This window comes from Vulpes lagopus, chromosome 5 (genome assembly GCF_018345385.1).
Source record: "Vulpes lagopus strain Blue_001 chromosome 5, ASM1834538v1, whole genome shotgun sequence".
NCBI lineage: Eukaryota > Metazoa > Chordata > Mammalia > Carnivora > Canidae > Vulpes > Vulpes lagopus.
Genome location: NC_054828.1, coordinates 4,571,826 through 4,596,875, shown reverse-complemented (window position 1 = coordinate 4,596,875; position 25,050 = coordinate 4,571,826). Strand labels below are relative to the sequence as shown.

The window sequence follows — 25,050 nt, the reverse complement described above, 5'->3', positions numbered from 1 at the left end:
ATGCCCAAGGACCCAGGCCAACCCTGGGTCTTCCGTGTGAGCTCCAGGCCAGCCGGGGAGCTCTCTGGCTGCCAGCATGCAAGTCACCATGTCTCCTGTGCAGCAGGCACCAGGCCTGTCCATTTGCCCTCCGTGTCAAGCTCCGAGAACAGCGATACAGCAGGGCAAAGGCTCCACGCACTTGAGGCACAGGCCACAGCTCACAAGCTGCGGCCCGGGGGTCAGAGGGCACTGGACTTGGACCAGGTGGCTGCAAGCTCCAGACCTGCCTGCACAGCCTTCCCACTTCTGTGATTAAAGGGAAACAACGCGTTTCCCCGTCTGGCATACAAGTTGCTTGAACATTTTACAAACTAATAGTTTTTCTGAAAAACAGAAGGAAACTCGGGAAGGTTGTTTCATTAACTCCTCCACACACTGAAACGTACTGGTCAAAACAGCTCAGGTGACTCACTTCCTCCCCGAGGGCCTGTCCTCCCCACCTGCCCCGTGGAGCTGCAGCACTGTGTCTGCTGCACGGTTAAGGGCTCAGAACTGCTGGGCTCCTCCTCATCTCTGACCCTGAGCGTCCTGCCCATGGCCCGGAGGACCCTGCACTCTGGGCTCCGTCAATATACTATTAGGAGGGGCTGGCCAACACACCTCCCTCTGGCCCTGTCTCCTCAAGGGGACAACAGTGATGTCATCACAGCCTCTCAAGGTCCTGGGGAGGATCAAGAGGAACGTACATGCCCCACCCCCGGCTGGCATGTGCCACCGTCTCCACACGGCTCCTGGTGCCCAGTAGGTGCGCAGTGAACATCATTCTCCCCTTGGGACGTGCACGAGGACTGCGGGGTGGCCACCTGGCCAGCTAGGTGCAGACCCTGCACGGCCACCTGGCTGGGGCCGGAGGGGGCTGCTCACCTTCCTCCCGTCCACGCTGCCCTCGCCGCCCGGGTAGGCCAGCTTCCGGCGCACATAGAAGAGCATGTCATCCTGCCGCGGTGCCCATTTCTCCATGAAGTAGGTAGAGAACATCCAAGTCCAGAAGACGATGCGGTCATCCTTAAAGCACCCTGCCGAGGGAGGCCAGAGAGGAGTGAGAGAGGACGGGTCACCTGCCCCCCCACCCCCCACCTTGGCCACGCTCGGCCCTCCCCTCCCCCACCCCCACCCGCATGTCTGGTTAGAGGTCTGCTGGGGCTCTGGCATGTTCAGAGCCCCCCATCCCATCCTCCCCCCGCCCCCACGGCCAGCCAGGGGACAGGGCTCAAGGACACGGCCCAGCAGGCCCAACGCCTGCACCAGCAGAGCCTAGAGTCCCAGCGACTCAGGCGTGGATGAATCAGCAGCTTCTGGGGAAGGAGAGCTGGGGCGAGAGGCGGCGTCACCGGCTGTCTGGGCTGGGAGCTGGAGGCTGGCACCACCCTCGGCCAGCATCCCCCACCCCCACCCCCACCCCCGGCTGCGGCAGTTCCCACGGAGAACCCCACTTAAAGGAACAGCCGCGCCAGTGCCAAGCAGCCCAGCTGCCACTGCAGGAAGCGGGGAGGGCGCCCCCCCTCCCTCACCCCTGCCTTTCATCAGCCAGATTTCTTCTCCCCGATCTTCTTCGTGGGGCCTCCTTAGTACAAACACTGTCTTCAGGATCAGTAAATCTCTGTCCTAATCTCTCCCCACAGGAGGAAGGAAAGCCCGCAGGCTTGGGTGGCAAAGACCTGGCTTCTGCTCCAGCCCCACCCTTTGCTGGGTGCCGGCAGGCAAGCAGTGTGGCCTCTCTGGTCCCCAGGCTCCTCACAGCCCCCCAGGGAACCGGCGGGCAGAGCCTGCACCCCGCTCTCCAGGTCAACAAACAAGGGCTTCCTCCCTTTCTGGGCAGAGCCCACGAAATTTCAAGACTGGGGATAGAGCTTTATAAACTCAAAATATTATACTGTTTTGTTTTTGTTTTTGTTTTAAACTAATTAATTTATTTTTTAAGTGTTACACTGTTGCTGGTTTCTCCCTCTCTTCTCCGGAAAATACTTGACCACTGTGACCTGGTCCTCCTACTTGGGTGCCAGGGCCTAATCCTCGCACTTAGAGATGGGGAACCCGACAGCCACGTGTCACGGGCAGGTCAGTGGCCCAACCAGGACTGTCAGGTCCCCCGACTTGCCTCCTTGGGGCTCAGCCATCAGCTCTGGAAGACTGTCGCTCACAGAGAACCCCAGGCTTTGCTCATCTCAGCCACACCTCCACCAAACTGCCCTGCCCTCAGCCGGGCCTGTGGCCACCACACCCCCTTGCCCTGCTTGGCTCCCAGGGGGAGAAGGACAAAGGGGGGTCTTCTGATCCTGCCCGAGGCTCCCAGGTCCCAGGCAGAACCAAGGCCCCTGCCTGTCATCTCACATCATTGGATGACAGACAATGCCCACGCTACAGACGGATCCCCGGCAAAGTGAGCAAAGGCGCCCTGTGAGTCCTGGAAAGCTCCCCAGAAGCAACTCTGGCTACGATGAGCAGAGGCCACCCTGCCACCCGCCCCAGGGACGCAGAGGTTTGCTATCAGTGTCCGTCCTGGGGGCCAGGCCCTGCCTCCCACAAGCGATCCCTTTCATTGTGCTAACAGAAGCAACCCCCTAGTAACCTGGGCGCCCAGTCAGCGTGGATGAGGATGAGCAGAGCATCGGAGGTGATGTATTGACATGCCTGCCACCTGTCGGCCCGGGCAAGAGTGCCACGCGGGTTGTTGCCTTCAGCTGTCTCGGAGCCCTGTCACACTGCCTCCTGCACAGAGCACACCGACCCCCAAGAGGTTCAAGGATGCACTCAAGTTAGCAGTGTTAGAGCCTGCTGAGGCCCTCAGACCCGACAGACCCCACACTCAGGCTCGGCAACCTGGTGACATGAAGGGGCCAGATGCTCAGCACAAACTGCCTGTGAGCAGCTGCCCTGGCCTGGAGCGCAGTGGACGAGACGGCCTCCCGGCTTGGGGACAAGGGGCCTGGGTTCAGGAGTGAAGTTCTGGACGTGGCACAAGATATGCACCGGACTGCTCTCTATTATCCTTCGCGCCCAGCGGGGGCCACTCAAGGTCCCATTTCCCTGCTTTACGGTGCTAAGAAGGATTTCCCCACAGCTCATCCACCCGGGTCCCTGAGGAAAATGTGCAGGCCCAGGACCCTGACCCAGGCCACCCTCCCAGGGTCCCCCACCCTCTCTGGGTGACACCCACACAAGATCTGAGAGGGGCTGCTGCCAGGCCTGGGCTGGTTCCACAACCACTCCCCAGCAGACCTCCCAGTAGCCGGGTGGCCGTCAGCAAGTCTGCGGGGGCCACACGCCAAGTCCTCCCCACCCGCACTGCCAGCCTGGGCCCAAGCCAGTGCCCCTTCGTGGGGACACCTGAGCGGCCCTTCCACTCCCACCCCGCAGCCCACCCTCCACACCACAGCCCCGGGATCTTTATTTAAGGATCTTTTCCTGCCCTCCCCCGCCCCCTTAGAACCTTTCCATGGAATTCAGAAGAAAACCCAGTTCTTGCAAACGCTCCACACCAGCCCCGTCCCTGCTCCACCCGGGTCACCAGTCACCGGCCTGTGCGCTGACCCAAGCACCTGCCGTCCCCTCCCTGGAGCGTTTGTACCTACTGCTCTGCAGCCTACACTTCTTGCCCCGGGACCCCTGCCCAGGCAGCTCCACACAGCTTCCCAGTCACAGCTGAAAAGTCACCTCTTCGAGGAACGTCTCCTGACCCCATACTGAACGTGGCCCCAGGCGTCTGTCACGGCACCTGGTTTTATTGCTGTCACAACCTTCTCCCCCCTGGTGTTTTCAGGGCTCTCTGCTGCCTGTGCCACACAGCATGAAAGCGTCCCAGGAGCCAGGACTGTGTATTGGCCACAGCCAGACCTCAAAGCCCACGAAAGTGCCAGGCACACAGCAGGCACTCCATAAATGCTGGCTAAATGCACATGGCTCATCCCGATGGAACAGGCTCAGGGCGGCAGCTTGCCCAGGTGCCCATAGCAGCGAGGTGGCCCTACCAGGGCCATCCACCTGAAGCCCAGGCCACCTTGCATCAGCCACAGGCTCTGACTTAAGGAAGATCTCGCCAAGAAGCCCTCTGCATCAGCGCCCTCACCGGGCTCTCTGGGGCCCTGAGCAATGACTCCACGGTGGCACCGCAGGGAGCTGCGTGGGGTGGGGGGGCCTACCCATGTGATGGGAGGGAAGAGGAGAGGACGTCCAACCAGGGCCGACCCTCCCCCAGCCTGCACAGCACCTGCTGCCACCAGGCACCTGGTGCATTGAGTTAGGGAGCTCTGAGCAGTACAAGGGGCTTAGAGACCCACCGCCCACTGTGGAACACCACTCTGTCTGGGAAACCCTGCACACATTACTCTAGGACAAGGTGAGGAAGGCCCCATCCCGAGGCAGGAAAGGCGTCCAAGACAAAAGACAACCCCGGGTCAGCCACCAGAAGCAAGAGGCATCACCATGGTGGAACAGGCCCACACACCACTCCACACCGAGGATCCTCAAAGTCCAAAGCAGGCAGGGAAATCACAAAGGTCAAGAGCTGCCCTCCTGAACATTTAAAAGTGCCCTCACGCCCAAGAGAAGCATAACTGAGATCCAAGGGAGCATAAAACCAGGAGAGAGAAAGTAACAGGTGTCTGTTAAGTAACAGGTGTCTGTAACGTATCAAGAACTCAGATCGCAGCCAGTGACGCAAGGAAATGCCGAAAGACCCTAACAGACAAATGGGTAAAGTACCAAAAAGGAAACGTGACTCGTTCACAAAAATGTGGGAAAACACTCATCTCACTAGTAGTCAAAAATTGGTTTCAAAGAGCAAGCTGTTGTTTTGGAGAGGGCAACTTTGGTATTGGCAAAAATCCTGCTTAGGAAAAATGGGCAGATTCCTATAAACATACATTTGCCAATGATGCAGCCACTCCTAGGTACTTGCCTGGGAGAAACGAAGCATGTGTCTCTGTAAACGGTGGCGCACGGACACTTCTAGAAGCTTTATTCATGATAGCCCCAAACCAGAAACCAGGAGGAGGGAGCCAACGTGCCACAGCCACTCAGTAGACGATTACTAGCAGTAAAACCTAACTACTGAGACACATGTACCACGGACAGATCTCCAAACCTGCTGAAGCCACAGAAGCCTACGTAGGGCTTCTGCCCACAGTGACGAAAGGCGGATCGGTGGTCGCCTGCACCCATCCTGTTTCCTGCGCCGGTGGTCTCAGCCAGCACGAGTCACCCAAGTGTTCGCGAGGACGCACTTTGTCTTATATGAATTATGCTCTAATAACAGTGATAAAAAGCTGTAACAGCCACAGCTGGCTAGGGCACACCGCACGGCAACTCTCACGTATTGCTGGAGAACAAGAGCCAGCCTATCCTTGGTGAGAAGCCAAAGGACATCCTCCTACTTCTATGAATCTATTTTATGCATGAGAAATAAAAACAAAAGCAAAAACAAAAATAAAAGCCTTGTGCACAAATCTCTTCCCTATGGTTTTATATGAGGGCAAGGATGGGGCACCTGGGTGGCTCAGGAGTCGAGCGTCTGCCTTCGGCTCTGGGCATGATCCTGGGGTCCTGGGATCGAGTCCCACATCGGGCTCCCTGCAGATTGTCTGCTTCTCCCTCTGCCTGTGTCTCTGCCTGCCTCTCTGTGTCTCTCAGGAATGAATAAATTTAAAAATTTAAAAAAAAAATGAGGGCAGGGAACGTTGACATCAACAATAATAAGGAAGGGGTAAAAGAAAGTAATACTCTGTGCTGACGTTCAATCCAGTAAGTTACGCTGTGTTTGCTAAGCCAAGTCTTCATCCCTCTTCTAGAAAGATGCCTAGGAAGCCCACCAGCGGACCCACGGGCTGTGTGTAAGCTGATGCTGTGGGGAAGAGAGAGCTTGGGCCAGATGCACACAGACACGGGGACACCCAGCCTGGACCACGTAGGAACACCAGGAACAGACACACCCGGGTGACAGCAGCCGCCAAGCCAGCCAGGGAACAGCTTCCCTCTCTTCTTTTTTTTTTTTTTTTTAATTTATTTATTCATGAGAGACACAGAGAGAGAGAGGAGAGGCAGAGACACAGGCAGAGGGAGAAGCAGGCTCCATGCAGGGAGCCCGATGTGGGACCTCATCCCAGATCTCCAGGATCAGGCCCTGGGCTGAAGGCGGCGCTAAACCACTGAGCCACCTGGGCGTCGGTTCTCATCTCTTTTCTTATTCTCTTCTCTTCTCTTATTCTCTTCTCTTCTTCTCAGTACTGTGAACACAGGATACCTCCCCCTCGTCCCCTGAATGTCCAATCTATGTCGTCAAGCTGATTAAAGAGAGAGTGAGGGGGATCCTGAAGGGACTCCCTGTCCTCAGAAACACCTCCCATTCCAAATCCAAAGCGAGGGTCAAGGGTTGAGACCGGGTGAGGATTCAGGCTCCTGGAGGGACAAAGCAGTGGCCGATCTACAGTCAGACACACCTGGGTTCAGGTCCCGACTCTGCTCCGCACCAGCCAGGCAGCCACTGCACGCAACCTTTCTAAATCTCAGTGACTTACCCATCCATAAGATGGGTCTAACCTGCCACCCTCTGAATTGATGGTGAGGACTGGGTGAGAGGCCGACAGGAACAGCCTTTGTGGGCAGTAAGGTTCTATCCACGCGTGGGTTCGCGGGGACCCTCTGCACTGCTGCTTTGTGTGTCTCTGTCTGCCACGTGGCCCTTGCCGAGGCCTGCCCAGCAAGAGATGTCGCAGTCACAAGCCCAGGCAGCTGCGGCTCCGGCACAGAGCTCCCTAACCTCTGTCCCTGTCTCCCTGCCATTGGGCTGCCATGGCAACAGGTCTGCAGGACCCCTGAATCCAGGGGATGGACCTGTGGGGCAGAGGCGCCCCCCACCCATGCTGAGCCGCTCACCTGGGCAACACCACGGACAGCTCCACGCCTTGGGGCCCACAGTCCCCGCCACCGCCCTGGGGTCCTAAGGCAGCAGCAGTATGGTCCCTTCTCATGATACGTGGTGGTTATGTTCTGTAAAGTAGCCACAGATGTGGGATCAGCAGTGTGACACCAGTGCTCCTAGGGGAGTACCGGGGTAGGTTCCTGCAAAGCCTCTGGATATAACTTCTCCACCAACCAATCAGCACATAAGCTTGTTTTACGTGTGTTTGTCTCATGAGACCTTATCTAATATACAGCTGGTGTGTTAACACAAGGCCAGCACTATAGCTTGTGCCTGAACGAAACTTATTTTATTTATTTTATTTTTTAAGATTTTATTTATTCATTTGACAGAGAGAGAACACAAGCAGAGGGAGCGGTAGGCAGATGGAGAGGGAGAAGCAGACTCCCCACTGAGCAGGGAGCCCAAACTCAATCCCAGGACCCCGGGACCATGGCCTGAGCCCAAGGCAGATGCTTAAGCCCCTGGGCCACCCAGGTGCCCCAACTTGGGGCCATTCTAAACAGCAAAATCACCAACACAAAGCACAAAAATGCAAAATATAGGCGTTAACTAGTCCCCAACAGACACTTGTATACAGTATGAGCTGAAACAAGGCAGAGCGTCACCTTGTTTGACCTCGGGGGAATGTACACTCACTGAGCCCCTCAAATTTTTCACCACTTGGTGCATGTCTGCAATGAATCATGAAAGCGCCATAATTTGAAGCTACAAATAAATTTTAGCAAGCAAGTGAATTTGCAAACACAGAGTCCATGAATAATGAGGGTGGGCTGTATCAGAAAAACTGGTATTCAGCTCCAAAGAGGCCATGAGGACCAGCCGCCTCCTCTGCCTGGAGCAAATAATTTTCCATTAACCAGACCTTTGAAAAATTGTGAATTAGATTTGGGAGGACCACCCCAGTCCTCTTTGAGATGATTAAAGCACACGGTTAAGCAAAGTTATGGTAATACCCTAATTAAAATAGTTTACAGGGGCACGGGGGTGGGGGGGGGGGGGGTGGGGGTGGCTCAGTCTGTTAGGCATCTCACTCTTGATCCCAGCTCAGGTTTTGATCTCAGCATCCTTGAGTTCAAGCCCTACGGTGGTCTCCACATGGGGAGCCTACTTAAGAACAAACAAACAGTTTATAGCCATTAAAAATTAGGACCATGTATTACAATAGGGAAAACTGCCCAAGAGCCATTTCTAAAAATGGTACTTTGGACTAATAGGCCAAGAGATGTTTTTGAGAGGGCAGGTCTACGAGATCCTCAAGAAACAGCTCCAATGCTACTCACACATTTTTAAAGCCTAAGAAATTTGCGAAATCTTTTTAACAAGGAAGCATAATGTTGATTCCAAAAATAGAGCACTGCATACACACACATAGGAGGAAAGTACAGGCTAATCTCACTCACGGGTAGCAACATAAAAATCTTAAATACAATGCTAAAAAGAACCCAGCAATCCACTAAAAGTATATCCCATGTCTAAGCAGGATTTAATTCAGGAATACAAAAATGGTCCAATATTAGGAAATCTATTCACATATTCACTATATATTTACAGAGCAAAAGAGAAATAGCATACGATCATTTCCATGATGCTGATAAAACTCACTACCTCTTCCTGATTAAAATTCACTACCTCTTCTTGATTAAAAAAAACAAAATTCTCCATAAAATAAGAATAAAGGGTACTTCCTTAAACAGAATTTACAGCTCATGTAGAAAAAAAAAAGGTTAAATATTATCACCATCCACTACAATTAGCATTGTTCTAAAGGTACTAGACACATTGTACTTATAATGAAGATATTAAGAGTAAAAATTGTGAGGATAAGGTAAAAATTAACATATTTACAGATGATATCATACCAGACTTGGAAAATCAAAAAAACTCAAATGAAAACAACAGAAGTCATAAGTACAAAGTCACCAGCACATCCAGAAACCAACAGCTTTGAGATAAGCCAATATTCCAGTTAGAAAGTATAATTTGGGAAGAAATATTCTCTTCAGAATTTTTAAGAAAGAAAAGGAGAAGACTTGACTGACTAAAGGTTTGCTGAGTCCTCAGCTAGAATATCCAAATCATAGAAGGAGTAGTTCCACTAATTTGATCACTTAACATGAGCCAATACAAAATGCCAAGAATATGTTTCAGAATTAAGGGAGAAAAGCCAGGACAATTCGGAAAGAATGATGTGGGGGCAGGGTTCCTATCAGTATTTTAAAAAACACAACAGAAAGCTAAAACCTCCCGCCACCACCAGCCCAAACCACCTGCCACCCCTTGGTGTGGACCTAAACCCCAGGGCTGTGGGAGACCTCTGGCCTGCCTCGCACAGACCTGTCACCCAAAGACTCCCAGCAAACACCCAACGCTAAAAAAAACAAACCAAAAAGCACCCCTTGACCCTCATCACCTTCCAGCTACCATCTCGACTGGAAGCTGACTCCAAGAGAAACTCTTGATCATGTTCTTGGACAGATTCGTTTCTGTACACATTTCTTAATTTCTACCACTGCTTTTTCTTCCCCCTGCAGAACTGTGACTTTATCTCTGTATCATTTGATTGACTCTCTCTTCTAACAAACCCACAATCCAACCAGCTCTCAGCAACTGCTCTTCCATCCAGAGCCAAGCCACCATCTCCCGCCTGCCTTCCTGGCCCAGCTTTCTAACCGGTCCTCACGTTCCAATCAGTACCTATCAGGTCCCTGCTCAAAATCCTCCGTGAGGCTGGTGAGGCTGACTTCCGTACCTCCAGCTCTTTACTAAAGTATCTACCTTCCCTTTGAGGCCTTTCCAAACCACTCTATTTAAAATTGCAAATCCCAGGATGCCTGGGTGGCTGAGTGGTTGAGACCACCTTTCAGCCCAGGGCATGATCCCGTGATCCTGGGATCAAGTTCCGCATCCGCCTCCCTGCAGGGAGCCAGCCTCTCCCACTGCCTGTCTCTGCCTCTGTGCGTCTCTCATGAATAAATAAAATCATAAAAAAAAAATTGCAAACCCCGCCCCTGCACTCCCTATCCCACTTCCTGCACCTGTCACTACATATCATCTATGTTTTACCTGTATTTTGTTTGCTTTCGGCCTTTTCTTAGGACAGGAGCCAACACACTTCTTCCGGTAAAGGTCCAGACAGAAAATATTTTAGGTTCTGCAGACCATATGGTCCTGTCTCAACTACAAAATCACCCAGAGCAATGCGTAAAGAAATGAGCATGGCTAGGTTCCAACCCAAGTTTATTTACAAAAACAGGCAGCCGCCCAGTATTGGCCTGGGGCCATGGTTTGCCAACACCTGGCCTACTAGAGCTGATCGGGCTTAAACAGAGACAGCCCATGAGAATGTATGCTCCATGAAGGTATGAATCTTTTCCCACTTTGATCATTTTGTTCACTGCTGTATACTCAGGCCCTACATTAGTGTCTGGCCTAGAGGAAGCAATAAATATTGGCCAACTGAGCAAGTAAGTGACATGAACCCAGTGACTGATGAAGCCACGGCGATACTGGTGCATAAACACACAGATCGGGATCCCTGGGTGGCGCAGAGGTTTGGCGCCTGCCTTTGGCCCAGGGCGCAATCCTGGAGACCCGGGATCGAATCCCACGTCGGGCTCCCGGTGCATGGAGCCTGCTTCTCCCTCTGCCTGTGTCTCTGCCTCTCTCTCTCTCTCTCTCTCTCTCTCTGTGTGACTATCATAAATAAATAAAAATTTTAAAAAAATTATTAAAAAAAAAAACACACACAGATCAGTGGACGAGCATGGAAAGTACCAAAATAGAAGACACGCTGTAATTTAGCATATAGAAGGGTGGCACTTCAAATCAGCAGGATGAAGACAATTCTCCAGCCACTCGTCTTGGGATAAATGACTAAGCGATGGGAAAAGACTACGCCTGGGTTCCTGCTCGTGCCAACATACATTCCAAAAGATCAAAACGTTTAATGTTAAAATATCATAGAGGGCAAAAAAAAACTGTGAGAGAATTTTTTTGTTCTCTCAAGTGGCGAACACAAAAGCTTTCAAGGAAAAGATGAATCAAAACCACATAAAAACAAAATTAAAAAAAAAATTCCACATGCACCATAAACAAAGAAAAAAAAACAGTACATCAGAAAAACTACTGGGACTCTTAACTGAGGTCTGATTTCCCTAATAAATAACAAGCCTCAAATCAATCAATCAATCAACAAGCCTCATATAATGCATACAAAATAAGATCAAACAGAAAGCAAAGGGAGACACAGCTCTGCAAACATTAAAACAGGCTCAGCTTCACACAGCCGGAGGAATGTTCTATGAAAACCACCAAATTCCACCTTTCGGGGATCCCTGGGTGGCACAGCGGTTTGGCGCCTGCCTTTGGCCCAGGGCGCGATCCTGGAGACCCGGGATCGAATCCCACGTCGGGCTCCCGGTGCATGGAGCCTGCTTCTCCCTCTGCCTGTGTCTCTGCCTCTCTCCCTCTCTCTCTGTAGGACTATCATAAATAAATAATAAAATAAAAAAAAAAGAGAGATAGAGACCTCTATATAAAAAAAAAAAAAAAAAAAAAAACAAATTCCACCTTTCACCTGTCAGATGTGCAAAAAAAAATCAGAACCCCCGACCACACTCCCGGGCAGAAAAGAATGTGGAGAAACAGGACTTCTCTGGTGGTGGGAAGGGGATCCGGTAAGATCTCCAGGGAGACAGCAGGCAATGAGACCCACACAAGCTCATGCCTGCCACCCAGCAACTCCGCCCCCGAGGGTTTTTTTTTCCCAAAAAATTCTGTAATCATTACAGCAGTGTTTGCAAAATACTGAGATGGTCCCATTCCCGGGGAAGTAGCCAGAGAAATCAGAAATCCCTGGCAGGATGGGCTACTGTGCGGTTGTCCACCAAGAACTGAAAGGGCCCTACCTGTGCCAGGGAGGAAGGTGGACCAGGGCGCAGAACAGCGCTGGAGGATCTGGGTGCTAAAGGGAGCAGCTGGGCATGAGCGCGCTGGCTGGGGGGAGCGGGCGCTGGGCCCATCCGGGCTCCAGCAGTTCCCACCGGTGCTGGGCAAGCCCCAGACACCCTGGGACCTGTTTCCCATTTGCAAAAAGGTAGTTAAGAATGAATCCATCTCTCCGGGTCGCTGGGAGTGTTAATGAGCCGATACATGGGAAGCCTTTTGCACAGTGTGCGCCTTGAGCGGGCACCCAGGTTAGCAAGCCTCATTCACGCCACCAAGGTGTCCCCACAGCCTCCCGACAGAGGCTGCATTGACAGGAGACTTTGTCGCGATGACTCTTCTCACAACCTTTGTTTTTTTTTTTTTAAAGATTTTATTTATTCATTCATGAGAGACAGAGAGAGAGGGAGAGAGAGAGGCAGAGACACAGGCAGAGGGAGAAGCAGGCTCCATGCAGGGAGCCCAATGCAGGACTCGATCCCAGGTCTCCAGGATCACACCTGGGGCTGAAGGTGGCGCTAAACCGCTGAGCCACCTGGACTGCCCACAAAAATATTTCTACTAACAGTGCAGTTACTTGGACAAACGCGTATGCTAGCAAGTTTTAAAAAATGAAACCAAAAAGCAGGCCACAAAATTGAACAGAAATATGTCAAAGAAATTTCTGTAAAAAACAAGGCCTAAGAGTGGAAGAAGTAAAGCAAATGCCCACGGCGGTGAGTGTTCAGGGCGCTGGAATGACTCTTCCTGAAAAACAGGAAATTTTCTCTACAGCAAATCTACAGACGCCCCATGAACTCTGACACCACTAACGGTGTGCCCGGTGTGCCCGGCACTGTGCGAATACGTCCGTTCCCCACGTGGACACCCCGTGCAGCAGGCTGTGTACCAGGGAGGACGCCGCTGCCCAAGGTCGCCAGTGCATCCTCCCGTGCACACCTCACCTGACTGGGAGCAAACGGTGACCAAGGGCCACTCTCAGAGGCTGAGTACTCCGTGCTGGGGTGGGATGGCTCCTGCCCCCCTGCCCTGGAACGTCAGGGGGGCCAATTCATCACCGACTCACCCAGGGGTGCAGGCTGCATGCCCCGAGTCCACACGAGGGGAGCTGCCCTGGGCAGGAGCACGAGCAAAGCCCCCTCACTGAGGAGGGGATCTCATGTAAGGGCCCAAACCTATGGGTTAAGTGGGCGAAGGCAGGGGAAGAGCCTCCAGGGCCCCGCTTGCTGGGGGGTGACGCCCGGTGTGGCCGGGCTAGGGGAAGGCCCAGGGCCCAGGACGCCCAATGGGAGCCAGAGCTGGAGGGGACCCCACCTCACGGGGCAGCCTCACGGTTGGAGGTTTCATGTTTATCCTCCCAGGCCTGGGGACCCCTAAAGGGTCTGGCGGGGAGGAGCTGAGAGGGGGTCTCTCTGCTGCGGTGCCTCCCAAGAGCACGCCTCCCAAGAGCATGCCAGGCTCAGCAGTGGCTTCTGCCCTGCCTGGCCCCCCTCCCAAAGGTGGGGGGGGTCAACTGGCCTCTATGGGGAGAATCCCAGGCATCCTCGGCCCCCAGACACTCCCCACACCCCCGCAGCCAGGGCACAATGAATAGGCTTCTGTGGGGCTCTCAATAGGCCTTTCACCACCTCGTGCCTCTCAGGGCTCCTCGCTGGCTCAAGACCCTCCCATGGGGCACAGAAGACAAGGCAGCTGCCCAGGGCGCACTGCCCTGGCTTCGTGATGAGGCTCTCAGATGGGAAGGACTGGTCAGACGGGTCCCCGAGGGGGCCCTCCCAGGGCCTGGCCATGGCTCTGCTCCAGCCTAAGGGCAGCATGCAGGCTCAGTGAGGCGAGGTGGCCGGACCAGGAGAAGCCCGTGGCCCTGCCTGCTTCCCTGTCTTCTTGAAGGTCGGGGTTCCTTCACCAGATGAGCCAGGCCCCCCGGAGAGCCCCCAAAGTCTGCAGTGTGGTTCCCCGGCCTTTCTTCCCTGACCAGACACCTGTGCACCCTCAGCCTGCCACTCCCCCCACTGTCAGGTCTTTGCCGTGCCCCTCTCAACCCTACCTGTGTGTCACCTCAGCTGTCACCTCCCCCCCAATCACCCCTACACCATGCCTGACCCCCTTGCCACCTGCTCCCAAACACTTGATCCCACCCACCTGGTGCTACTTAACCTCATTCCACCTTCCTGAACATGCTGTGTGGTAAAGCCAGTTTTCACTCAGCCGATGAGGAACTTGAGGCTCACGCCTTGAGTCACTAGTCTGATGTCAACCTGCAAGTCTGCAGCAGAGCCACTCCTGCTGCCTTCCAGGCTGTGCTCATAGCCCCACAGCTCCCCGGCCCCACAGCTCCCCGGCCCCACGTCTGCCCAGCCCCACAGCTCCCTAACCCCATGGCTCCCTAACCCCTCAGCTCCCTGGCCCATGGCTCCCTAACCCCACAGCTCCCCAGCCCCACCATTCCTCAGCCCCACAGCTCCCTGGCCCCATGGCTCCCTCACCCCCTGGCTCCCTAACCCCATGGCTCCTCGGCTCCCTGGCCCCATGGCTCCTTAACCCCATGGCTCCCCAGCCCTCTAACCCCACGGCCCCTGGCCCCATAGCACCCTAACCCGATGGCCCCTTGGCCCCATAGCTCCCTAACCCCAACGGCTCCCAGCCCCATGTCACAGCCTCAGCACGCTGGTTCCAAACACCTAAGTGTCCCTCCCCACCAAGACAGGACATCATGCTGGCAGGGTGACTTGGTACCCAGCGTGGGGCAGGACCCATGACAGCAGGGAGGCAAAGGTCAAACAAATAAATGCTTGACGATGACAAGCCTCTGGTCTTCAGCTCAGAGAACACCCTGGTGCTTTGAGCCTCACTCGAAGCCTCCCATGCAAGGACTTGACTCCTCCCTCCCTTCATGCGAACAGTGTTGTGAAATCCTTCAAGTGCTTTTACAACCCTCGGGGTCACAGCTGGGATCTCCCTACTAACCCGCTTCCCAGGGAGGGAACCGAGCACCCTGACTCAGCTTACCCAGGAGAACCACGAAGGCCTTGGGACTGCAATCCATGCCAGGGTGGATCAGCACCGGCTCCCAGAGCCGCTCTGTGTGAGTTCCTGGGGTGCAGTGACAGACCCTGACCTCGATGTCGCCCTTGTGGGATGGGGCATCTTCCAGAGTGGTCCTTGGCCCGAAGTTTCCAGAAGCCATCCTCTGGACTCTCCCAAACAGCGATGCCTGCAGTGCCCCTGGGGCCCCACAGCCGACACCACTCAACACCCCACCCCGCTACCTGCAGACCCCTCCAGCTTCGACCCTGCCCGGGGCGGGGGGGGGGGGGGATAGGGACCCAAGGAGGAGCTCCACACCAAGCCCCAACTCCCGGGGACTGTGGCCTTATTCAAACTCCTGACTCACTGCTTTGCTGACACATTAAAACAAGGCCTGTAAGACGAGCTGCGGTTCTTCTGAGGAACCTTCTAGACTCCCACAGACACCCACACCAGATGTCCCATCCCAGACTGAGCTGGGACCGGCCACCCTGGCTCCCAGCTCGCCCCATCCCTCCCCTGCTGCCTGGGCTGGCCTTCCCTTGGTCACTGCACAGGGTTCCCCCTCCTCCCGCCTCACCCCAACATGCTACACAGGCCGAGGCAGGTCAGCGTGCCCTAGTGGCCTAGGTCAGCCCCTCCAGATAGATGCTCACGGCCCACCCACTCCAACCACAGTGTCCATGTGGACACTACGACCTGGCAAGAGGACTGGAGGACACGTGAGGGCATCCACTCGCTCGCTTCACTCCTTGCTCACTAGGCCAGGCTCAGAGCTGGGAACCGGACATGCAGCCTGACCAGCCACCCCCAACACCATGCACCGGGGCAGGAGGGACTGTCTGTCCTGCCCACAGCTGGCCCTCGCCCCTGCCCCCACAGGCTCACAGAGCTCACCAAGGCCGCTGAGGTCCCAAGACGCAGCCGCTGACACGCTGCACGGAGCAGGGGTTCACGGGGGCGCCTCAGACAACTGTGCCCCCTCTGGAAACCAGACACACCAACACCCCCACCCCAGCCCCCAGAGGCCCGTTCTCCTTCCCTCATGGTGGGGTCACAGCCCCGTGCAACGCAGCTGCCTCCGCAGAGGGGCCCACTCCCGCAGACGTCTCCGCTTCCTGATCCCCCTCTCCTCTCCCGGCTCCCCTCCTTCACCATGGAAAGCAGGCACCAGGGTGCTGCTGCTGCTGGTGCCAGACCGAGGGGAGGCCACTTGGTGAGGAGGTGCTAAATGCCTCTCCCCAGGTAGACGGGCGTGCCTGAGGCCACAGCCTCGCGTCCCGAGGACTGGGCCCCAAACCCAGAATGCCGGCCCTGGGACTCTACATAAAGTGCCTCACCTCTCTGGGCCTCACTGGGTCCATCCATCAATGGGGCGAACACCTCCTTGGCCACAGGGTCCCTACGGAAAGGACACAACGCGGCTGCTCTGGCTCCCACCTTGCTCAGGGCCACCCGGCCTCACAGGCCTCCAGGGAAGGCTCCTGGGTGCAGCGCCTCCCCCCAGGGAGGACCGCATCCCCGAGCCCTGCCGCAGGGAGCACAGCAATCGCTCAGGACCACGACCACTCCCCACCTGCCCCCCCTCGCCCCCAGGCAGGAGGAATCTGGAATCAGGCAGGTGGCACCATCCTGGTGTCCCCTGAGGAGGTGGGGGACTGGGGGCTCGGTGGCCGTGAAGGCTGCAGCCCGACGTGAGGCTGCAGCTCGGGGTGGTGGGAAGACGGTTCTTGGTTCCCCCTCGTGGGGGGTGGGATGTGCGATTCTTCCTATTTCTGTCTCTTCATGTTTTGCTTGTCATCCTGGGCTGACACACACGAGTGGCTGTGGGGTCATCGGCCCTGCTTGGCACCGGTGGCTCGGTTTAGGCAGCACAGTGTGGACTGGCGAATGCATCCCAGCACCACGCTGACAGCTGTGCTCCAGGTCTACCTGCCTTCCCTCATTTTATACAGGAGGAAACAGAGCCAGAGGGAAGGGCCTTGCCCGCGGTCACCCCCACAGGCCCCCTGGATTCGACCCCGGGCCCTGTCACCTGTCCCGGGCAGCCTCCGTGACACGCTCCCCTGCCCTGCGTGGAGGCGGACCAGTCGTCGGTCTTACCCTCCCAGGAGAGCAGACACGCAGAGAGCTGCAGTGATTTCCCCAAAGCAGCGCAGCAAGCAGGGGAAAATTAGATTCTGAACCTTCTCTGCCCTCTCCCCCACTGTGTCTGCAGGCAGGACCCTCCGTGAGGACTGCCCCACTTAAGGGCCACCCACCAAAATGATCACCTCTTCAGGACGTGGATGCCTGTCCAGTGACCCATCACCTGCACGACCCCCAGGGCAAGCTGCCCTTGTGATTCAGCCCACCCTGAGCTGGCACAGCATCGGCCCTGGAGGAGAGCCCGGGGGTGAGGGAGAGGAAGCCGTGCACGGTGGGGCCCTATGTAGCGTCACAGGACTGGGGCAGAAACATGCATTGGAGCCGTCAGGAGCAAAGGCAGGGGCACCGATTCTTTCAAGGGCTCAGGACACGGCCAGAGAGGGGAGGCTCCCCAGCACACAGGCTGGAGGGCAAACCCAGGCAAGGGGGGGCCCTCCCTACTTAGCGAGGGAACACGCTCTTTCTCAGAGTACTCGGCTTTCCTCGTTCTCTCTGTCCTAAGAATCATTAGTATAAAAAGCCTTTTTCAAAAGTCAAAGCACCTCCAAAAGCAAAGGAGTTTTGCCTTAAAGATAAACAGTAACAAGGGGACCCCCAGGTGGCTCAGTGGGTGAAGCGTCTGCTTTCAGCTCAGGTCATGGTCTCAGGGTCCCAGGATCGAGTTCCGCATCGGGATCCCCGCAGGGAGCCTGCTTCTCCCTCTGCCTGTGGGACCTCAGCCTCTCTCTGTGTCTCTCATGAATCAATAAATAAAATATTTAAAATAAATAGATAGGGGGATCCCTGGATGGCTCAGAGATTTAGTGCCTACCTTCGGCCCAGGGCGTGATCCTGGAGACCCGAGATGGAGTCCCACATCGGGCTCCCTGCATGGAGTCTGCCTCTCTCTCTCTCTCTCTCTCATGAATAAAGTAATAAAATCTTTAAAAATAAATAAATAAATAAATAAATAATAAATACTTTTAAAAAAACAAAGATAAACAGTAACAACCAACTCAACCTATAAGACAAAGAGTTCAAATACCAAGCCCCCTCTTCCTCCTTTTGTCAACAGACATTCCTCAAGTATTCACTGGTCATTCGGGGGAGGTAAAGAACAGATATTTTAAAAACACAAGCTAGCTGGGTGCTTGTGTCAGGTCACATGAGACACCGGATTCCCTTTTTCAAAGGGGGGTCCCCCTCAGACTGAGCCAAGGCTCCTGCTGCCCAGTCTGGCCCAGGCAAAGGCTCCTCCCCAGGCTGGGTGCCCCTGACCTCGGCCCCCACCCTCAGGGGCTCAACTCTGGATGCGCCAACCCCGCATCTGCAGGTCCAAAAGCAACGTCCCAGCCCCCATCTGTGGCCAACAGGACCCTGGGAGGAGGGTGCTTGAGCCCTCTCCCCTCCACACGCCCCGGCCCTCCCACTGGTGGCCTCCAGCTGTCACCCATGCAGGGCTGTGCGGGGAGGGCCCAGTCAGGCATTCACTCTGGCCCTTGTGACCCACCTGTGTCTGCATCCTCTCTGAGCCTCACCCAGCTGTCTGTGCAGCCACGGGGTGAGGCTGGTGAACTTCTAGAGCCTTCCTGACCATCCCAGCTCCCCAGGATGGGCTGTGACCCAGAAGACATGCTGCTGCCTGAACCCCAACAGGGGGACCCAGCCAGTTGCTGGGCTGCAGAATGAGACCCAAGTCGCCCTCGAGATGTAAGACCAGTTCAGGAAATGATGGCACATCTGCTCCACTCTCTCGTCGTCATTTAAATGACGTTTAGAGTTAAATAGCCAGAGAGCACGTTGGGAGTTTTAAGTAAGAAAGTGTGACTAAGAAACTTTATGGACAGAACATCAAGCATTCTTTCAAAAGACTGGAAAATAAGACCTTGCAAAGTTAATAGTTGTCTCTCCGTGATTGGAATTGTGAGTTATTTTTTCCCACTCTCTTAAATTTTCCAGTTTCTATAATGTGCATGGAACATTTTTAATTAGGACAAAATTTGGTTTGGGGATTCTAAGGCTGATTTGTTTTTTAAGATTTTACTTATTCATGAGAGACAGAGAGAGAGAGAGAGAGAGAGAGGCAGAGACACAGGCAGAGGGAGAAGCTGGCTCCATGCAGGGAGCCCAGCGTGGGACTCCAGGATCACACCCTGGGCTGAAGGTGGGTGCCAAACTGCTGAGCCACCCAGGCTGCCCCTGAGACTGACTTTTTTTTTTTTTAAGATTTTATTTATTTATTCATGATAGAGAGAGGCAGATATACAGAGGGAGAAGCAGGCTCCACAACGGGAGCCCGACGCGGGACTTGATCCGGAGACTCCAGGATCGCGCCCTGGGCCAAAGGCAGGAGCTAAACCACTGAGCCACCCACAGGGATCCCCTCTGAGGCTGACTTTTAACGAGGACCCCGTGTGGGCCTTCTCCGGTGGGGCCTCACGGCTCAGCTGGGATCCCTGAGCCTTCCTGGCTCAGTGTAGGAGAAAAGCATACATAAGGCCAGCAAACACCACAAGGAGGGGACACAGTGGGGCCAGCAGCCCTCCTGTGCAGGCCCGGGGGAGCCACACAACCCGGTGCACTCTGGCCTTGCAGAGACATCCCTGCAGTTGTGACCCCAGATCTCTCATCCTGGGGTTTCCCTCAAAGGACGCAGAGCCCCGCCCTCAGGAGAGCCACACCAAAGCCTCGCAGGCTGCTCCAGTCCCAGGGGCAACAGAGGCCGGAACCCACAGGCCTTAAAAATAGGCCCAGGAACCGAAAGAGGCACCGCTCCACTCCAAACGGTCACACTTCCTCTCCGAGGCACGGGCCCAAAAGCAGCTCAACTTTGCCGTAGTTGGGTTGGAGGGAACCCCGGGAAACTGTCCGCAGAGAGTACAAAGCAGGCTGTGCCCCAGAACGTGCATGCAACCCCAATTCCATGTGTGGGCCCCAGGCCAGATGCTCTGCGCCCTTCATAATAAGAGCCACAGCAAGGATCGGGCCTGTTGTACCTGCCGAGTCTCATGTGCTCCTTCCTCGTGCTGCCCCGTGAAGCTGTCACTTCTCGCACAATTCCCATAACCCTAAGGACTTTGTCATCTCCACCTCACAGATGCTCCAGTCTTCCCTCCCAGCCACATCTCCCACTAAAATCCCCACCACCCACCTCACCCCAGTGATGCCCAGCTGCACTGCACCCAGCAACATGGTGGAGGGCCAGGCCAAGGTGCAGTCCTGTTTCCAGCTCACAGACTGGTATCGGTGCCTGGCACAAGGCAGGTGTTGAGCCAGGAGGAGAGGCTCACTGGAAGGCAGCTGCCCCCTTCATTCCTTCTGGCTCATTCCATGAACACCCTGCAGGATGGTTACTGGCATTCAGCAGGTCTCAGCTGGAGCTCTACGTGCCCTTGGGTGAATCCATTTGCTTTCTGAAGCTTGCTTTTCTCATCTGCAAAATGGGGTGCCAACAGAAGCTCCGTCTATAGGCACTGCTGTGGTTCCCGTGCGCCTGGCACATCAGGCGTGCCGGGTCTGATGCAAGCCACCCCACAAGTCAATAGCCACAAAACTCCCCGAGGCCGAGCCAAGGAGCCAGCCACTTCTGCAGCCTCAACTCCCACGCAGCTTCCCTTCCGGCCGGCCCAGCCTCTTGTCCTCTGCCCAGGCAAGCCTTGCCCTGCCATGGCCCCCTCAGAGGCCACATGCTGCATGCACAATCCCCCAGATCCCTGTGGTGGCTCCCTCCTCTGCGCCCCTTAGGGAGCTTCTCAGACCACAACCTGGGCCCTTCCTCCAACCACCTGTGCCAGGTAGCTCTGCATGCCTGTGATGACCAAGCTTCCAGCACTCCGAGGACAGGTGTGGGTGGCATCCACCTCTGCTAAGCACTTAGGATTAAATATATCCTGCCACTTCCCAGCCATGTGACTGGGGACGGGTCACTTCACCTCTACACTTGCATTTGCTCATCAGGTAGCAATACCTACCTTACAGGCCTAATTCAAGAATAAAAGCAAAGAGTGAACAAAACCCTCCTATGGCCCCACAGCTCTGCAGCCAGAGTGAGAATGCCCCAGGCCACCTAGAAGGTGGCCAGAGTCCAGGCAACAGCAGCTCCACAAAGTGTGCAGCCTACGCAGGGCCCATCGGCATGATGGAGGCCCCACCCCCCTAGCGCCTGCCTGTCCGTGACTCACATCAGGTCTCCGGGCCAGGTCAAGTCCACACGGCCTCGCTGAATGTCAGTGGCCTGATAGGAGGTCTTTCTGCTCGGCAAGCTTCAGCTGATATCCGGGCCCATGAGAAAGCCCAAGCCCTGGGAGGAAGTGTCAGGCTACATCTACTTTTGATCCAGATGTGTGCATCACACAACATCTGGGCAGTGGACCTCCTGACTCTCCCCAGCTCAGAGAACCTGGAGCCCCAAAGAGCTGGCTCAGCCAGCCAGCTTGGTTCACCTGTTCCCTGGGATCGCAAGCAGTCTCTTGCACATAAAACCCCCAAATGGTGCTCGGAGCTGCCACGGCCCTGGCTGCTTCCAGCAGGGTCTTCACTTGGGCTGTCACCTGTGCACCTGGCGGCTCTCCCCTACTCATCTGCCACAAGGCAGGATGAGGCCCGACCCTCCTTCCCCCACCCCCAACCCTGGCAATCAAAAAATGCTTCCAACACAGACGCTGCTGAAGAAAAGCCTCAACAGTCAGGTTCGGATCTACAAGGTGCCTTTCATCGCAACAGCCGAGTGACAATCCCTGTGTGGGGGGACCAGTCGCTCTCTCCCATCTTAGACACTGTGACTCAGAAGTGACAACAGTGTGTCTGGGGTCAAGCATCTCCAGCAGAGGCTCCCTGACACCTTCAAAACAACCTCAGAGAACATGGCATGCTTCTGAATGACCTCAGCTTTAATTACACGACAGCGACAATCTGAGAGGTTTAAATTCCTAAATCTAACAGGTTGTCACAGCTGTCAAGCAGAGAAGAAAGGGTGAAGGGTTCCGCTGCCCATGTAAAAGCTCTGGCTTTTTCTGGGTCTCGGGCCAACCACTGGGCCCTAACTCTACTTTGGCATAAGGTCACATTTCTCACCTGATAAACGCAAGATGGACCAAGTGAGCCCTGCTAAGAGGCTGAGATTTCACTCTCCATTGACACCCTTGGTCTTAATTTACTAGTCCAGAAATTCTCCCATTTGTCTGCTAAGTGGTCCCTGGGCACCTGCTTTGCACAGGCACTGTGCTGGGCACTGGGGAGACATGGACTGGCCATGCCCTGGAGGGGCTCACTTGCTGACTGGGGAGACAGTCACACAGACCATCACGATGCCAGGACCAGCCTGACCAACCAGCAGACATGCACCGGGTACAAAGAGCCCAGGTAGCGAGACAGGAAGTAGCAGCACTGGAGCTGAGGCTTGAAGGGACACCTGTAGGTAGGTATGTGTGTGGAGCAGAGTAGTAGGGGTGGCTTTCCAGGAAGAGAAGACGAGAGGCCCAAAACACAGGGCATCAGAGCACTGCAGGGGCTGAGGTCAGGGGGATATGGGACGGGGGTGGGCGGGTAAGACAGGAGACCTTGTGTGGGAGCCAGGAGAGGACACGGTAACTACGGGAGGACACGGTAACTACGGGGCATTTCTCTTCCCCCAGATGCAGCACAACAGGCAAAGCGAGGCCTAGTGGGGGACATCTATGGGGCAGGGGAGGGACGGGGCAGGCTCTGGGGTCAGACTGGCCAAAGGTCCATGCCAGCTGTGCCACTTCTTCACTGACCAGCTCCAGGCAAGTCTCTCCGCTCCCTGAACCTCCAGCTTATCTGTGACATGGGGATGATAGTCCTCTCTGGCAAAGTCAGAATCAAATTAACAGAGCACACGTAAAAGCACCTGGCACATAGAAAGTGCTCTGCAAACGTCAGGTCATTACTGTCCTTAGGGAATGGCCCTGCAGACTCCTTGGGACAGGGCGTAACAAGGAAGAGAAGGTGCTCAGAGGTCAGACTACAGTGGGAGCACGCTAACCAGGGAAGTGGGGAGGGGCTGCCTGGAGCTCCTGAGCAAGCAGGGCCCAGGGGCCTGGAGCAGATGGTCCCTCAGACCCCTCCCATTTCAGACATCCTGTGCCAGGTGGCACGTGCGCCTGCCAGGCTGGCACACGGCCTGGCACACAGTAGGTGCTTAGTGAACGTTTGCTGAATGAACTAATGAGGATCCTTCAATGTCTGCTCACAACTAAGCCCTGACACCTTTTCAGAAAAAGGCACCAGAGAAACACATTTCCTGGTCCATCCTTACTGGGCAGGCACCCCCACCCCTCACTGCAATGCCTGCTCAGGAGGAAATTCCTGGGGCAGGCGGGGCTGGGATCTGCACCCTGAGGACACAGGGTGTTAGGCTAAGGTTAGTGTACCTCCTACAAAAAGGATGATTCAAAGTTATTTTCTCCAGGGCGTGGCCTGCTCAGGGCTCTGGAACCCCAGGGCTGCCACTTCCCTGCTGTTGTGTGACCTCAGAGGGGGATCTGGTGGCCCTTGGGGACTCCCCAACGGTGAATGATGGGGGGACAAGTAGAATCTCTAAAGCTGACATTCCCTCCTTCACAATGCTGTCACCCCCTCAGAAATCCCCTGCTCAGACTGGGGTGAGGGTGGGGCGGGGGGTGGGGGGTGGCTGACAATGTGGCATGAAATCATTCCCGCACCAAGAAGGGAGGGGTCCTTCCAACCATGGATAAAATGATAAACCCACACTACAGGGGAGGGGGCTCCTGGGCTTCAGTCTGGGCAGGATGCATCCGCAGCCATTACCTCACACCCAGCCAAGCAGGGAGACCCCACCCACACCTAAGAGTCCCAGGCTTTTCCAAACAATACCAGGTACCCCCACCCCGCCCCACCACACCCCACCCCACAGCAGAGGTATGACTTAGGGCCTCAGCTGAGCGGGAGGCAGCAGGCCTTGCTCCGGGTGCTAAGTGGGTGGATTCAGGGGGCCAAGGCCCAACAGGTCCCCAGTTAGAGCTAACGGGGAGGAGGAAATGGCAGTGCGGAGAGGTGCGGGAAGACAAAGGCTTCAGGAAGCTGGGGACCGTGGCCACCGCACGCTTGCAGGGAGGTCTGGCCAGGGCGCCCTGGGGGCCTGCCCCCACCCCGGCCGCGGGCTCGGGGTCTCCCCAGATCCCACGAGCACACTCCCTGCAGCGGCACTGAAGCCCCCGGGAGGGACCTGGCACAAACACGGCGGAAGGTGAAGGATGAACAGACGTACTCGAAAGGACAGACAGAGGGAGACGCCGAGTGACCCGGGAGAGAGGGAGAGACCCAGGAACATGAGTGTGCGGAGCCGCTCTTGGGACCAAAAGCAGAGACCAGGACACAGGGACACAGGAAAAACCTGTACGTGGAGAGCTGGGGGCGCATGGAGGAGGCTACGGCGCGCAGGGAGAGAGACACGCACAGAGACACGCAGAGACAGAGAGAGACGCACACGGAGAGACGCGCAGAGACGCGCAGGGACCGAGACGGCGCAGGGACCCCCGAGGCGCGCCCCCGGCGCCGGCGGCCCGACCCGGCCCGCCCCACTCACCGAGGCCGCAGACCTCCCGGCGCAGGCTCAGGCGGCCGCGCTCCTCCGCTATGGCGCGCAGCATGCGCTGCAGCGAGCGCTCCTCGGCCTCGGCGCCGCCCGCAGGCTCGGGGGAGGCGGCGGCAGCGGCGGGGAGGGCGGGCGGCCCGGCCCGGAGCCCCGCGGGCGCGGGCGCCGAGGCGCAGGCCCGGCCCGGCGGCCGCGCAGAAGCCATGCCGGGCCCCGGCTCATCGCCCGCGCCGCGCCCGCCGGGGCCCCCGCGCCCCGCCGCCCCCGCCCCCGCCCCCGCCCCGGCGCCGCCCGCCGCGAGCACCAGTGAAGCCACAATCCGCCTTTGTGCGCGTCGCCGCCGCCGCCGCCGCCGCCGTCCGTCGCCGCCGCCGCCGCCGCCTGCCGAGCCCGGCGAGAGAAGCGCAGCTCCGCG

At 56.1% G+C, this 25,050-nt stretch overlaps 1 protein-coding gene across 4 annotated transcripts in view; it reads right to left on the bottom strand.

Moving 5' to 3' along the window:
• Window positions 1-24,770, bottom strand: part of KIAA0930 (KIAA0930 ortholog) — a 39,681-nt gene extending 14,911 nt beyond the window's left edge. For 2 of the 4 annotated variants that reach the window (XR_005987788.1, XM_041754988.1), the window contains exons 1-2: window positions 24,627-24,770; window positions 907-1,058 (exon numbers count right to left, since the gene is read on the bottom strand). Coding sequence is in view for 3 of the 4 variants with exons in the window: in XM_041754988.1 (XP_041610922.1) it covers window positions 907-1,058; window positions 24,627-24,690 (216 nt within the window). In the remaining variant the exon portion in view is untranslated. Of the gene's footprint in view, window positions 1-906; window positions 1,407-1,553; window positions 1,582-24,626 lie in introns of those variants that run through there. The other 2 variants (XM_041754990.1, XM_041754989.1) reach the window with 2 other exon arrangements.
• Window positions 24,771-25,050: the final 280 nt, after the last annotated feature.